We start from the raw sequence: 14,541 nt of genomic DNA, 5'->3' as shown, positions 1-14,541 counted from the left end.
ATCTGGATCCGCCTCTGCTTAACAAGGATGACAATGGGCTTAATGTTGAACTACATCACCTACTACAGTTGAACATGCTTTAGCGACCTCCGACCTGCCTAGAAATTAAAAAAATCTAATAAGAATGTTTTTTTCTGACCTGAATGCAAGAGCACTGCTTCCGATTTTACCAATTATCATGATTAGTCTTTATGAATTTCATGACATCAAACATTTACAATGACTTCCATCCACTGATCTGAATATTAGTATAGAGATCAGTGCTTCCATCTCTCGGAGCTGACCCCTTTAGGCAGGAAGGGGGGGGGGGGGGCGGCATGGCAGGGGGAGATGACCGCCTGACCCGTATTATATTAAGTTGTGGAAAAAACAGGGGAGGGGTGGGGAGAACAAAAAAGATAAGAAAATGGGAGAAAGGAGAAAGATAAGTATTAGAGGAGAGATATATACATTGTCTAACTTATCTTAATCACTAATGTTATCAAATTCATTTTAAAAAAATGACGTTAAATTGTAAGTCGCTATGTCCATTTTCAAATTACCCTTGCCCCGCGTAATTTTAGGGCTTAGATTTTAATGCATGCATGGGGGCTCGTGGGATATTCTGCAATTTATATTAAATTGAGAGTAACTATTGTTATTTCGAATAATTGATAAATAGTTGGTTGTTTACAATCACCCCAAAATCAACAAACATCAAATATTGTGGTTTCAACGTGTTATGCGAATTATGTCCTTCGTTTAGTTCCTCATTCGTTTCAATTCCGTTGCCATGCCAATCCCACTGGGGCGTGAAAACTGTGTAAATATGATCGTAAATCATGCAAATAGTTCGTTGATTTTGAAAGAATGAATCACAATTGAAATAGCTAGCTTTCTCGATAATAAAACTGTGTGTGTCTAATGACACTTACATGATCATACATATTATCACATTGCTTGGGTAGGAATTGGGAAAACAACACACATACACGTTTTCTATCTTTGTTAGGCTTATTATGACTTCAATTTTTGTCAGATGATGAAAGGATAATGTGGGCCTAACAAATATTTCACGCGATCGTTTTTTATGTCAAATTAAATGCGTGGGTACGGACTTCCCTGTCAGGGAGTTTATTTTTATTACGCTTTCAAGTGGAACCTTGTTGAGTATGCAATATTTAACCCCAAATTATGAAAAGGAAATCCGGTAAAAATCAGACAGAACTCGGAGATAAGTTTACAAAAATGAGAAACATCGATATTGAGCGTGTTTCCCATTCAGCGGTACATTATTACATCCATCGATACTGAACTTGCTGGTAGTATAGAACGGTATTCTGTCGCGGATTGCTTTTGGATCAATACATCAATTCTGACTTTGGACTATTACTGAACTTAGACTCGTGCTCTATATCAGCTAGTGATAGTAAGTAATGTATCCATAAAGAATTTTACATTATGTTGTTTTGAGATATTATAATTGTATTTTACAGCTATGCATTATGTTTGTCTGGTCATAATATTATTGTTGAAGAAGCAAATAGTTACATTATTGTGTATTGAAGAAATTGATATAGATATTTATAACTTGCATTGACACGTTTTTCTCTTAACCCGATTTTTTTTAAACCAAAGCTACATTTTTTCTCTGAAACAGGAAGAGATTTCCATCTTTTTGTATTCTGATGTGATATTTTGAGTGACTTTCTGTATACTAAGTTAGTCGTTTGTTTCGTTAAAAGAATGATTGATATACACATGTACGGTGCTAGATGCAGTGTAATTGTTATTCTTTAGATTTCCTACTAAACGATTGATAACCTTGTCTTTCCCTGTCTTTCAACTCAGATAAAAGAATAGAATTATCGGCTTTTATAAGCAGTGAATTAAAGAAAAAAGTGAACTATATAGAATGGGTTTAGTGAATGGTCGAACATTATATTTATTTTTAATCATAAGGATTAAGTTTTTTAAATCTCAAGAGATTGAGTCCTTAATTAAAAGACAATCCAATGTTCGACTGGTCACTATTCACAGTCAATCTAGATTTATTTCGAATCTTTGAAAATAATAAATTTCTAGGTATCAGAGCCACTTTAAAACTCTGAAGAGAGGAACATATTTATTTAAATAGAGAGGTGACGTAATTGATGGAATCAAAATGGTTGATGCCAGAGATTTGGACTGATAAAGCAACAAGGTCACAAACCATGTGTCTGTTTTGGATATATCGAGAAACAAAACAAACAAAAAACCCTTTACTAGGAACTTGCCCTAACTTTGTACTATTTGAATTTGAATTCACGTTTAGTCTCAAAGATTTAATGTTTATTTTTATATCTTTCACATTTAATTTGTGATCGGCTCGGTTTGTATACAATCTATTATGCTACGGCGTTTGCCTTCCGCGGTTCAGTGTCAGAATTAATCATAAGTAAACATTAACTATTTCCTCTGATTGTATACCAGTTTATCATATTCTGATCTTCGTTTGCTTTAGGATATTTATAGAGTCATACAGTAAAATGAAAGTACGGAAGGATAATTAAAGGGAATAAAGGGGTACACCCATTTTTTGCCCCTTTGGATATACCCGTTCTGGCCATAATAATAATAATCTGGTCATTCTCAGTGTTTCTCCATTTTTCGGAATACCCTCATGCTCACTTTTACATTTAGCAACTCTCTGAGGCCCACCTTCGTCATGCACAAGATTTTTTTTAGAGGGGTGGGTGTCCAATCGCCCCACGATTGAGAGAGCGAATCGACCAAGCTGGCAACTTTGCGATTCCAATATTGAACGGTCTGGTGAACGCTAGCTGTGGTCGAGATTTTCGTGAAAGTTTCAAACAAAAAACAAAATAAAATATCGAAAATGTTCTGGTCTATTTGCTAGTAGCACAATTAACAAAATTATAACCTTTCTAAGTTTTCCAATTGCACCTTCTGCAATCGCATTTGGATATCATTTTTGTTGACAAGATAAATGAAATAACCAATCATGCTCACTTATTTTACAAACTGATATTTTTCAAGAATCGTTTGGGGGTTCTCGGATATCGAAATAAATTTGACTGCCATTTAAATTAGTAGCAAGGCTTTGCCTTTATTAGTCTTGTGATTCTCAAGCTCAGAGGCAGCTCCATGGTATTTGGAATGGGGTGGGCGGATGGAAGACCGGGGGGGGGGTGTTGACCTAAAATGAAGTCATATGTTTTGTCAATTAAATTACAGGGGTATTGTAGAGCTATGCGATAAAGACTTCTCTTTCTTATACTCTTTATTATTTCTTTACTCACCCTTTTCATTAAAAAAATCCTAGGGATGTTCGTCCCATGTCCTTGTCTCCCTGTAGCACCACCCCTGCTCGGCTTCTATCACTTAAGATTGTCGACCTTTTGTATCATTACAGGTGACTAACAATGGCTCACTTTGCTGACCATGAATGTGAAGGGAACGGATGCGATTCAAAGACCAATGTCTCATTCTGCGTGAAGGAAAATCAGATGCTGTGCTCCATATGCGCCGAGAAGAAACGACATTCAATCATCAGCAACGGCGATGGCTGCGAAGGGAAATGGCTGTGCAAGGAACACGAATCAAGAATTAAATATTTCTGCCAGACCCACCAGAAAATAGCGTGTCAGTCCTGTGCTACCATTGAACATCAGATTCCTTGCAAGCTAATCGATATAAACAGCCTACTGAGAGAGGAACGAGAGCGCTTCTCAGGTTTCCTGCCAAAGTTGGAGCTGTCGAAAGAGAAGGTTGATCAATATCGGAAGACTGTCGACTCCCATTCGGTTTACGCCGCCTCTCTCCTCAGGGGCATCCAGAAATATGTCCTTGAAGCATTTGCAGAAGAGACACAAAGGGTCGAAGAGGAAAGACTGAAAATGGACAATATAGCAAGAGAAGAATTAGAGAAGCAGATTCAAGAGTTGCAGGATCAGCTTCAAAAGCGTCTGCAGCAAAATGAGAAGGAGGCCACCGCGAAATATTTGTCGATTAAAGTTGAGGCAGACGCACTCCTTTCGAAATTAAAGCAGTCCATAAAAGAAGTGTCGATCATTCCAAAACGAATGCAAGAAATGGCAAGGAGTAGGTCTAAAAGTATTTTAGAATTCAGGGAGAGGATTGAGATGATGCTTTTGAATGATCCTCTACTGTTGGCGCAACGCCACCTGGCGAGTGTCATCGAAGATCACATGATGGATAACCTTGATTGCAGCGTTTTAGAAGAGCTGGATCAGATTGTTGAAAGGATCTCATTCACACGAGAAGGTGGTAGCAGGGTTGGGGAGCTCATCGGAACAGAGGGCTCTTGGAAGCTTGCTGGAACCATTGACCTCCAGAGTGAAATTAGACTTCCTTTGCTAGCAGGAAGTGCAGACGACAAGGAAGTTGTGATATCTGATGTCATGAATAGGACATTACACGTGGTTAACCTCAAGACCAAGAAAGTGACGCCAGTGATGCAATCGAGTAATCTTGGATGCGTTTCCGACTGTGCAACTCTTGACGAGAGTACCTTGGTGTGTGGAAACTTCTTCAGCGGTTCCGTCTGCTTCTTTAACAAATTCTGGAGACATCGGCGTGAGGTTCGCCTACAGAATCAGCCAGCGACATCGGGAGAACCTGTATACCTGGACATCGAGCCGAACGGTCAAGTCCTTGCAATTCTTTATGGCCAACCGGTCATCTTTGTCGTCAATGACTCAGAAGGTATCGTAAGAACTATCACACTCGCCCACTGTAAGACAGTCCTTGACGTCCATGCCTTGGTCTCAGGAGATATCCTTGTGCAGTCTGGTATCAACAGATTCACTATTTTTGACGTGAAGTTTGAAGAGAAGAAAGTGATACAGCGCGCTCACTGGGAAACAGCGAGCTGTTCCGTTGACAAGGCAACCAACCTTCTCTACATCACATTCAAGGAAGTGGGCAAGGAGTCCTATGCCATCGACATCTTGTCTCCAGAAGGTGAGGTGTTCTCGGAGAGGTGTATCGAGTTCCCTGCTTCCCATCTCATGGACAGTACTCCTCGTTGCAAATGCTTGAAGAACGGCAAACTCGTCCTCTGCAATGGAGGCCAACTTTCCATGTACAAGAAGGTCCTTGGAGTGAAAGACATCCGGGTCCTAGACAGACTGTCAGCTAATTCTCCTGTCGCGGAGAAGTTCATCATACTCGATGACACGGAGAGTATCACATCTGATATATATGTGTGACTGTCTTAACTGATCATGGCCAAAGGAATTTCAAGTGGGGGGGGGGGGGGCAACGACGGGTATTACAGTCCATCTTAGCCGTTGTGTGAGGTTGAAGCTACTTTTCCCAAAGCCCAAGAAAGGGAGACTCACAAAATGCACAACATCCCTCTGAGGCTACTGCTGGAGCGGTGTTGGGGGGTGCTCTTGCGACTTTTATGAGCCTCCCTCTGTGTTTGGCTTCGGGAAAAGTAGTCCCCCCTCACACAACGGTCAAACTAGACTAATGTAACCAGGGAATAGAAACCAATGACATTTTAGTTAACGTAGATAAAAAAGAATTTGAAGCTTCAAAGTGACAATCCTGAACATGGTGACAAATAACTAGTCAAAATTGTTTAACTGAAAAAGGTAGAACGTTTATTACAACTTGGAACTCTTGTTGGAACGCTACCCAGGGAGTGGAGAGAGTTGGTACATTATGTGCGGGCCAGTTTCGGGTGACCAGTGGTTATAATTACGATGTAAAGCGCTTATGAAAAAATATATAGTAGGCCTATTAAGCGTTATATAAATGAACTAATATTATTATTATCATTATTATTATTATTATCATCATTATCATTATTATTATTATTATCATTATTATTATTATTATTATTAATGTGCAATAAGTTCAGTGTGGGGTTCAAGATGGTGGTTGCCATTATGGCAAAGTTATAGTCATGGAAGTTGTAACTCTGTATGAAGCGGGCCCCTGGTGCACAGCACGGGTGGACTTCTGTGAAAATTTCCAATAGAAATATATATGTATTTATGTTGCCTGTGGCCATAACCTGCATGACACTTCTTATTATTATGTATTCAATGGCAGTTTGTTTTCAGGATAATGATTCATGAATATTAACAATTGCTACCATTTTATCAAACACGTTGGTAGAGTATATCAGCTTAATATATTTATGCAAATATTTTGGTCTATCGCATGCAACTCTATTCATGGTATCTTTATCACGAATTACCATATCATGAAATACTCGCTTTTGATTGGTTGTCGATTCATGGCACCTGTCAGCTGTAATTTATGACAGACTAAGTTAACATAACGTTTTTTTATACAACTGATCCCTTGCTTAAACCTGAATTAATCCCATAAAATTTAGGCTTTTCATTGTCAGTATACAGTCATTATCATTCGCATCATGATCCGATGCCATGTACACAGAGGTTGGTTGTTAAGTTGAAAAACGTAACAAAATAACAAATTATTTCAACAATTTAAATCTATAGCATTTTTAAATAGCAAAGACATCATGATCAATATCGATCATTTGATTTTATGTTTGATTTTATGTATAATTATGGTGGCAGTTTTCTTATTGGAGCCGCGGATATAGAAGCCTCCAGTCCCTTGTTCCAGGTGGCCGAACCACAAAACTTAGAGATTGATAAAAAGTTGATTGTCATGCTTGATTGCACGTATGTATTCAAGAGTATTACATCAACCCTTGCATCAATGGCTAAGCATTGTGTTACTGGGCCAAGATTCTCTGATGTAAATTAGGGGGGGGGGTTCCCCAAGGGTCTTGTTGATGGGTTTTCACGGAAATTGTATTGACGAAATGAAAACCTCGTTTCTGATTGGCCGAGAGCATCATTTCAGTGAGAAATCAATGTAATGCCGCTTGGGAAATCCCTTGTGGATGTTTCTAAAATCCATTAATGTTATTAATGTTATTTATATAAATCTTCTATTGATATATATCTTATATCTTATTAAATCCATGAATATATTAATATTATTTAAAAAAATCATATATTAGAACTTATATTTTTCATTTGAAATATAATTTTAATGTTCATTTAAAATATCAATGAATATAAATGCGTGGTTGGTATCGCAAAAAAGTTCACATTTAAAAGTTATTTTTTGTATCTCCCTACCTACTGTATCTGGAATATTATCTATTTCATGTATCTGGCAAACTGGTTTCACTTCAAGTATCATCGCATTATTGGAGAATAAAATATCCTTACAGAAAAGATGAGAAGCTTAGTAAATCTTTGTTCGTCGTCAGGCATGTGAACCAGTGTAGTTTTGTAGAGATCGAGCGAGGGAGGGAGGGAGAGAGAGAGAGAGAGAAGGGGGGGGGGGGAGAAGAGGAAGAAAGGGAAAGTATATATTTTTTTCAATTTAGACTAGTCATTCGATTAAAGTAAATCACACACACACAAAAGCAAAACAATAAAATACGTCTAGGTATGTTTTGGTAAGTTATTTTAAACCTTTCTATCTGTTAAATGTAATTCATATAATTATAACTATAAACATTATATCAATATTCATGCATGGATCCTCTTCACTCGGAATCTTATGTCACAGATTAATACAATTTTTAACCATCATATCAATGCTATCAATTATATCAATCAGTCAAATATACAAATAAATTGAATTCTAAGAAAAGAATTCGGTCATTCAGAAGAATAAAGTCGTGTTTCGGGGGGGGGGGACATTTTTTAAAATAAGTGACAAAATAGTACCTGCAGAGAGAAAGAAAGCTATACACTGCAAAAAACTCTGGTGTTGATTTAACACCAGCTCGGAATCTATATATGTCCACACCAGAGAAGTATTGAAACAACACCAGTTTGAAATCAAAACGATGCTGTTTTGATACTAATTGGTGTTGTATAAACACCTATCTGGTGTTAGACTAATACCACAACCGGTGTTATTTAACACTTCTCTGGTGTGGACATATATAGATTCCGGGCTGGTGTTAAATCAACACCGGAGTTTTTGCAGTGTACTTTTATATTTAGATGCCATTAGGATTGGTAGGCATATGCCTTGTACTCAATTTCGTTTAACTACGATTTGGTTGCGAAAGTAACATTTGCAACCACATTTCCTCATCCTTTAGAAATTTACAAGATTGATATCAAAACTTAAAAATACGATCATGATTATTCATCAGACACATTAGTTTTCATAGAATCAATACTCTGACGAAAATGCCCTTATACTAGGATTCATAGTTGAATTAAATAAAATCAAGTTTCGTTCTCTAAAACGTATATACTACTATTAATAATACTATTTACTTTATTGCAAGTATAAGATTTGAGTAGTTTGCACGTGCCCCGGGGGGGGGGGGGGGCCACTTCCATTGACGAGTGGATACCATGCGCGACCACGGGGTCTCGAAAAGCACCCTAAACACGTAATTTCCATATTCTTAAAATGCACCCCTTAACAAGTATTGGCGTGTGAAACCCTACCCTTAACAAGTATTGGGAACAAAACGATACTCTTGGCAAATATTCCCTGAAATGAGCCCCTAAACAAGTACAGGAATATTTTATTGTTATATGTCACGGGTCCTTCGGTTGTCGGTTTTCATTTGGTTTATAGTACGACCCCACCTCCCACACCTCGCGCAAATCGGACCGTAACACGTAGGGTTGGGGCAAAAAGGACATCCTTTATAAAACATTTTAATTTTGTTTTATCATCCCCGCAAATTTGACCCTAAACACGTAACTTTCCTAGCGAAATAGATACCCTTTTTTCATTATTTTTGTGTTTTTGACACCCTTATGCTATCTTAAAAAAGACATCCTTTTTACGTGTTTTTTTGGTCGCGCATGGTATCCACTCGTCAATGTAAGTGCCCCCCCCCCCCCCGGGGCACGTGCTTACAAAAATTTCAGAAAGAACAACTACGGAATTTGAGCAAGAGAACAAACAATTAATGAATTAGAAAGGGGGCGTTATAGTTATGGTTTAAGGTATAGCCATGTCATCCCATTTCTTGAGAAGCACATCTTGTTGGAGATTCACCTCTCGGCTCTTCTTTCCTCGCCTGCTATGCTTTCCTTTGCTCTTACTCCCTTTGCTATGTTTCCCTTTGCTTTTACTGCCTTTGCTGCTCTTACTGCCTTTGCTGCTTTTACTGCCTTTGCTATGTTTGCTCTTACTCCCATGGCTGTGACTACCTTTACTGCCAGAGTGAGAGCTTTTGCCACTGCTACCTCCACTGCTACTTCCACTACCACTTCCCGAAGAGGAAGGCTGAGGGGCAGGGGCGGGCGCAGGAGGGGGCTTTGGTGCCGGTGGACGGACTGGTCTGGGTGGTTTTGGTTTAGGAGCTGGGGGTCGGACGGGCTTTGGAGGGCGTGGTCTATTACCACCACCTCCTCCTCCACCGCCACCGCCGCCGCCACCTCCGCCACCACCGCCGCCACCTCCGCCGCCACCGCCGCCGCCACCACCACCTCCGGGATTAGGTTTGGGCGCTGGTGGTCTTGGTTTTCCACCTCCTCCTCCACCGCCGCCGCCGCCTCCTCCTCCTCCACCACCTCCTCCTCCCCCTCCCCCATTTCCGTCGCACTTACAACCTCCATCATCACCTCCTCCTCCTCCTCCTCCTCCACCGCCTCCTCCTCCTCCACCACCCCCGCCGCCTCCGCCACCCCCTCCTCCACCTGGATTTGGTTTTGGTTTTGGTTTTCCGCCGCCACCCCCACCGCCTCCTCCGCCGCCTCCACCACCACCACCTCCACCACCGCCGCCTCCTCCTCCACCACCTGGATTTGGTTTTGGTTTTCCGCCGCCACCCCCACCACCTCCTCCGCCGCCTCCACCACCACCACCTCCACCACCACCGCCGCCGCCGCCTCCTCCTCCACCACCTCCGCCTGGATTGGGTTTGGGTTTAGGTTTTGATCCGCCGCCACCACCTCCTCCACCGCCACCACCTCCTCCACCGCCACCACCACCTCCTCCACCGCCACCACCTCCTCCTCCTCCGCCACCACCATTTCCTTTACATGGTTTCTTTCCGTTACCACCACCACCTCCTCCTCCACCGCCACCGCCGCCTCCACCACCGCCGCCACCGTAACCCCATCCTCTGCCGCCGCCGTATTTTCGATTTCCCCCTCCTCGAGCTTGAAGTTCCAAGTCATTTAGTTCCTCGCTCAAATTCTCTTCTTGAAGTGCCAAAGGATAGTTCTCGTTTGGTATCTGTTCACCAGCGCCCTAGTAAGGAAACAACAACAACATTTTTGGACATACTATCACAGCTTTAGGATGAAGTTAAATGAATATGCGTTCATACTTTCCCTTTTCATGTTATTGGAAATTTGAACAGAGGCATTTTCCTTTAAAAAAATACGCAAACAAGTTATTGAAAGAGAGAGAGGGGAGGGGGCAGTTGCGTACCTGGGATTTTTCACAGGGGGGGCAAAACCGTCCGCCAAAAAATTTGACAAGCAAAAAAAAAAAAAAAAAAAAAAAAAAAAAAAAAAAAAAGGTCTTCAATCACACAATCACAAATGAAGGATTTCGTACCAGAAAAAATTTGACAAGCAAAAAAAAAAAAAAAAAACGGCTTCAAGCTCGTCAGGGGGGCAGGGATACGTCCTTTGCATGGGTTGTGGCTCATCAGGGGGGGCAGACTGCCCCCTCTGCCCCCCCCCGTAGGTACGCTAGTGGGAGGGGGGTGGAGAGAGGTAATTAAGGGAAGTGGGTTTTTAAGACGGATACAATCGTACATTAATACACAAACAAAATGTTAAAATCTTATACCGTATATTGCGTTTTGACGAATTTCATTTTCTTTCTATACGACGGCATTACAAAATGAGCAAGGCTTGAATCTGAAACATTCAAGATATACCCTTTCAGAGCTTCACTAAATCGAGAGTTTATATCAAATTTATCAAATACAAAATGAACCTAATTATATTGGTGGACATAATGCAGTAATATTGTAACTGATAGTGGTCCTAAGAAACGTCCCACGAAATGTATTTGACTAAATTTGGCTTTATTTGTCTTGTAATCGTATTAGTAGCGATATCGAGCCTACTTATGATTCTTCTTAAAATCAGCAACTATTTTCAACGAAATACAAATAGTGCAATGGCATGAATTTCAAGGGTCAATGTTTCCGATGAGCGTTAAATGACGATTTAAAAATGATTTCAATTGATCAATGTTATACTGAAATACTTGTCTCTGATTAGCTGAAAGCAGAACTGTGAATGAATTCAAACACAGACACTTTTATGAAAACCTAATTTGAAAGTAACATATGGCATGATACAGGCAGTATACATGATAATATCAAATGATTAATGCGCAAACATTGAATTAATTTCTTTGAAAATATAAAGGTCTACTAAAAAGCGAAGCTGATGTGAAAGAAATGTGAAATAGCATTTATTAGTAGTTATATTTCACACATGATTACAGTCCCATCGAACAAACCGAAACAAGAACGACCAAAGATTTTGTGTTATTTCGAATGACACCATCGGTCTGTTTAGAGTAGGTTCCATCGGAGGAATATTCTGCTTTTGAAACTGAGATTTTGCTTTCTTTTAGCGTTTTCTTTCTCATTTTTTTACCCAGTAATGATTTATTTGAAGTAATAGAAATGCAAATGAACGTCTCACCTGGTCTTGCCTTTTGAGAATAAGTTCAATCAAATTCTTATCGCCATCATCGTCACTGTTAGACTTAGCCGGCACCAAACCGACTTCGTTCATCCCATTCGGCTGATCGTCGTCGCCTCCGACATCAACATCGCCAGGTTTCGATTCACCTTGTTTGTGGACTAGACGAAGTCTCTCATAGCCTGGTCCGTACTCGCCTTCATCAACGGCAATTTCATTGATGTCATCGTTCACTGGTTCGTACAGGACGTCCTCGCCCTGATATTGTTCATACTCGTCATCTTCGTATTCAAACTGCTCATAGTCATCGTCAACGTCACCGTTATCGACCTTGCCATCGTAACCGTTCCCGCCATTTCCGCCATCCAGTGATTGGGCGTTTACGAGAAGGTCAGCCACTTCGTTTGCCTCTGCGATGCCCTGGGGAAGATTCGCGGTGACTAGACCGAACACCACCAGGAAGAGCATCAAGTAGGGCGGTCTACCTCGCCCCGCCATGACTACAGACGTGTTGCACCATGAACGGAGCTCTTACTTTTGACAAGTCCGACCAGTTTTCGAATCGAATTTAAAACAAAATTCTCCTATACTTACAGATTTTGCATCGAAGCTTATTCCAAACTAGTTTCTGTATAAGATGTTTATTCTAATCTCAAAGGCACTTCTGTCTGAAGTGGATTGGTTAGGCTACTGGGATATGTGGGTTGGGTTTAAATAGGTCCATGGTTTAACATTTACCGAATGCTTCGAATAAAGATCAAGGGCTTCCCCAATAAAGCAGAGACAAGAAAAAAGTAAAGGTATTTTTTGTTTGGAAAAGGGGTTTGATAATGTTATTATAAAGCATTATTTAGCGTGCCAATTGGCACTCCAATGGCGAAGGATATAACAAGACAATATGAGAAACACACGTTGATTACAAAAATTTAGACAAGTAGAAATAATTACCACGACGAATACGAAGGTGATGATGATGATCATGATGATGGTTGTCATCTTTATGTTGATTTTTATTATGATTTCGGTGATGATGATGATGATGACAATAGTGACGACGATGATGATAATGATACGGTGGTGGATGCTGGTATTAGCAATAATGGAGGTGGTGTTGGTGCTGGTGATATTGTTGGGAAACGATGGTGGTATTGGCCGATGGTGGTGGTGATGATGATGATGAAACCCGCATCGTCAAAATGGAAATTAAGGTGTATTTGTATCATTTATACACGTTGCATTTTTTCAGCTAGAGAGGGTACTCAGGGATCGGTTGCCTTAAGAGCTGTAATAAATCTCAACTCTAAAAATCATTCGCTTCTTGACTTCCAGCCAATCATAATCCCGCATTTACGACTTTTTGGTATGAATTTTAAAGTCGCTCTTAAACGCCACTCTTCCCTTAACATACCCCTCTAAGACAGTACAACCATTAAACCAAACAAATCATTGAATAAAAAATGTCATTAGACTTGTGATTGATAATGTTCTACCAAATGTTACCCGTTTCCCATAAAAAAAAATCATGTAACTATTAATTCATAGACTATATCTCCAATTCGCACACTTGAAAACCTGTAATTTGTGCTAATACTTGAGGAGCTGTGTTAGCTATTTGAATGTCAACAATCAATCGACATGACAAGTGTTTGAGCATGCATGTTATTCTTATAGACCGTTAGGAATAAGAAAAGGTATACTTCAAATAGAGCAGTAGTTTAGGAGGTCGTGATTGAGTACCTTCTCAATCGCTGTTATTAGCAACTTGCTGAACTTCAAGATTTAAAACACATTACAAACGGTTTATAAAGCTGTATAATTATTTTCCAATTTGAAATACTAAACTGTATGGTTCCGCTTAAGATATAATTATTATAATCTTCTTCTTTCTATGATCTACCACTTCAAATCATCTCAAAGAGAAATAGAAGTACACTACAGGGGGTAAACATAACTAGAAGTGACATGCATGTGATGTGAAGAATATAAATATTCTGATGTAGTTATGTTTTATAAAGCCCTAAAATATACATAACTCCAATATTATTTGCATCATGCCCAAAAAAATCACACAGCAAGAAATAATATTCCATTTTATCAACCCATACCCGAACTTTAATACTTAACACGCTATAAAAACCCTGAGTAAAAGTTTACCCAATGTTGTTCAGAAAGGAAAAATGCATGTTTGCTGTGTATTTTTACACTTTATTGGGCCTTTTTTACCCAACCAACATGCATGTTCCCATTTTACCCAGTATTGGGTTAACCTTTTTATAGAGTATAACATCACGTTTAACAAAATTGATTGAGATAGCCTGCAATACACCAAATACAGACGGAAATCAATCATTCTATGAGTAGCAAGCAGTATTCATGTTGTAAATGATGAAGCAAATATTTGACAATCACCAAACTTCGGCTTCCTGAAATTAAACAATTTGAATGATGCAGAATTTTACCTTTCTTTTCCGTGTTATTCTGGACGCGTAACGTTCCGCTACAACTGTCATGTCATGAACCGAATTCACCAAGGTTAGCTATTGTTAATGGAACAGTCACATCCACTAGACCGACTCCAAACAGACCAATAGTATGCCATTGGAAATAATGTAATAGCTTTGATCGGTATAGAATCGGTATATCATCGGTATGACTGAAAAATAATTGTTGATTGGAAATGACAGGGCAATTCATCAAAATGAAACTATTCAGCTGCAAGAGAGGCTAGCGGGCGTAGTAAACAAATATTATGCACAAAATATCAATATTTTCACTTGTTGACAAACAGTCGGTTAACCACTTTGGAAACCCTTTGTTAATTATAGCTTCATTTACACGAGAAGGCTACATTTTGGCAAGGTTAATTGATATTGTTCAGGTC

The 14,541-nt window shown here is 39.7% G+C and overlaps 2 protein-coding genes across 2 annotated transcripts; one reads left to right on the top strand and one right to left on the bottom strand.

The window, feature by feature from the left end:
• The first annotated feature begins 1,120 nt into the window (after positions 1 to 1,120).
• On the top strand, positions 1,121 to 5,276 carry LOC129278655 (uncharacterized). Its single transcript, XM_054914802.2, has 2 exons — positions 1,121 to 1,408; positions 3,395 to 5,276. The coding sequence occupies exon 2, from the start codon at positions 3,405 to 3,407 to the stop codon at positions 5,211 to 5,213; it is 1,809 nt and encodes a 602-aa protein (XP_054770777.2). The 5' UTR covers positions 1,121 to 1,408; positions 3,395 to 3,404; the 3' UTR covers positions 5,214 to 5,276.
• Positions 5,277 to 8,982: 3,706 nt separating this feature from the next.
• Positions 8,983 to 12,158, bottom strand: LOC135156955 (uncharacterized). Its single transcript, XM_064110982.1, has 2 exons — positions 11,661 to 12,158; positions 8,983 to 10,239 (listed from the first exon to the last, which is right to left on the bottom strand). Exons 1-2 carry the CDS (start codon positions 12,156 to 12,158, stop codon positions 8,983 to 8,985), a joined length of 1,755 nt encoding a protein of 584 aa, XP_063967052.1.
• Positions 12,159 to 14,541: the final 2,383 nt, after the last annotated feature.

This window comes from Lytechinus pictus, chromosome 16, assembly GCF_037042905.1.
Source record: "Lytechinus pictus isolate F3 Inbred chromosome 16, Lp3.0, whole genome shotgun sequence".
Lineage (NCBI taxonomy): Eukaryota > Metazoa > Echinodermata > Echinoidea > Temnopleuroida > Toxopneustidae > Lytechinus > Lytechinus pictus.
The sequence above is the reverse complement of the archived record's forward strand: the minus strand, read 5'-3'. Positions and strand labels throughout refer to the sequence as shown.

Coding starts and splice junctions, on each gene's coding strand:
- LOC129278655 (XM_054914802.2), top strand. CDS start 3,405: ATGGCTCACTTTGCTGACCATGAATGTGAAGGGAACGGATGCGATTCA.
- LOC135156955 (XM_064110982.1), bottom strand. CDS start 12,158: ATGGCGGGGCGAGGTAGACCGCCCTACTTGATGCTCTTCCTGGTGGTG. Junction 10,240..11,660: donor TTCTCAAAAGGCAAGACCAG/GTGAGACGTTCA, acceptor TTTCCTTACTAG/GGCGCTGGTGAACAGATACC.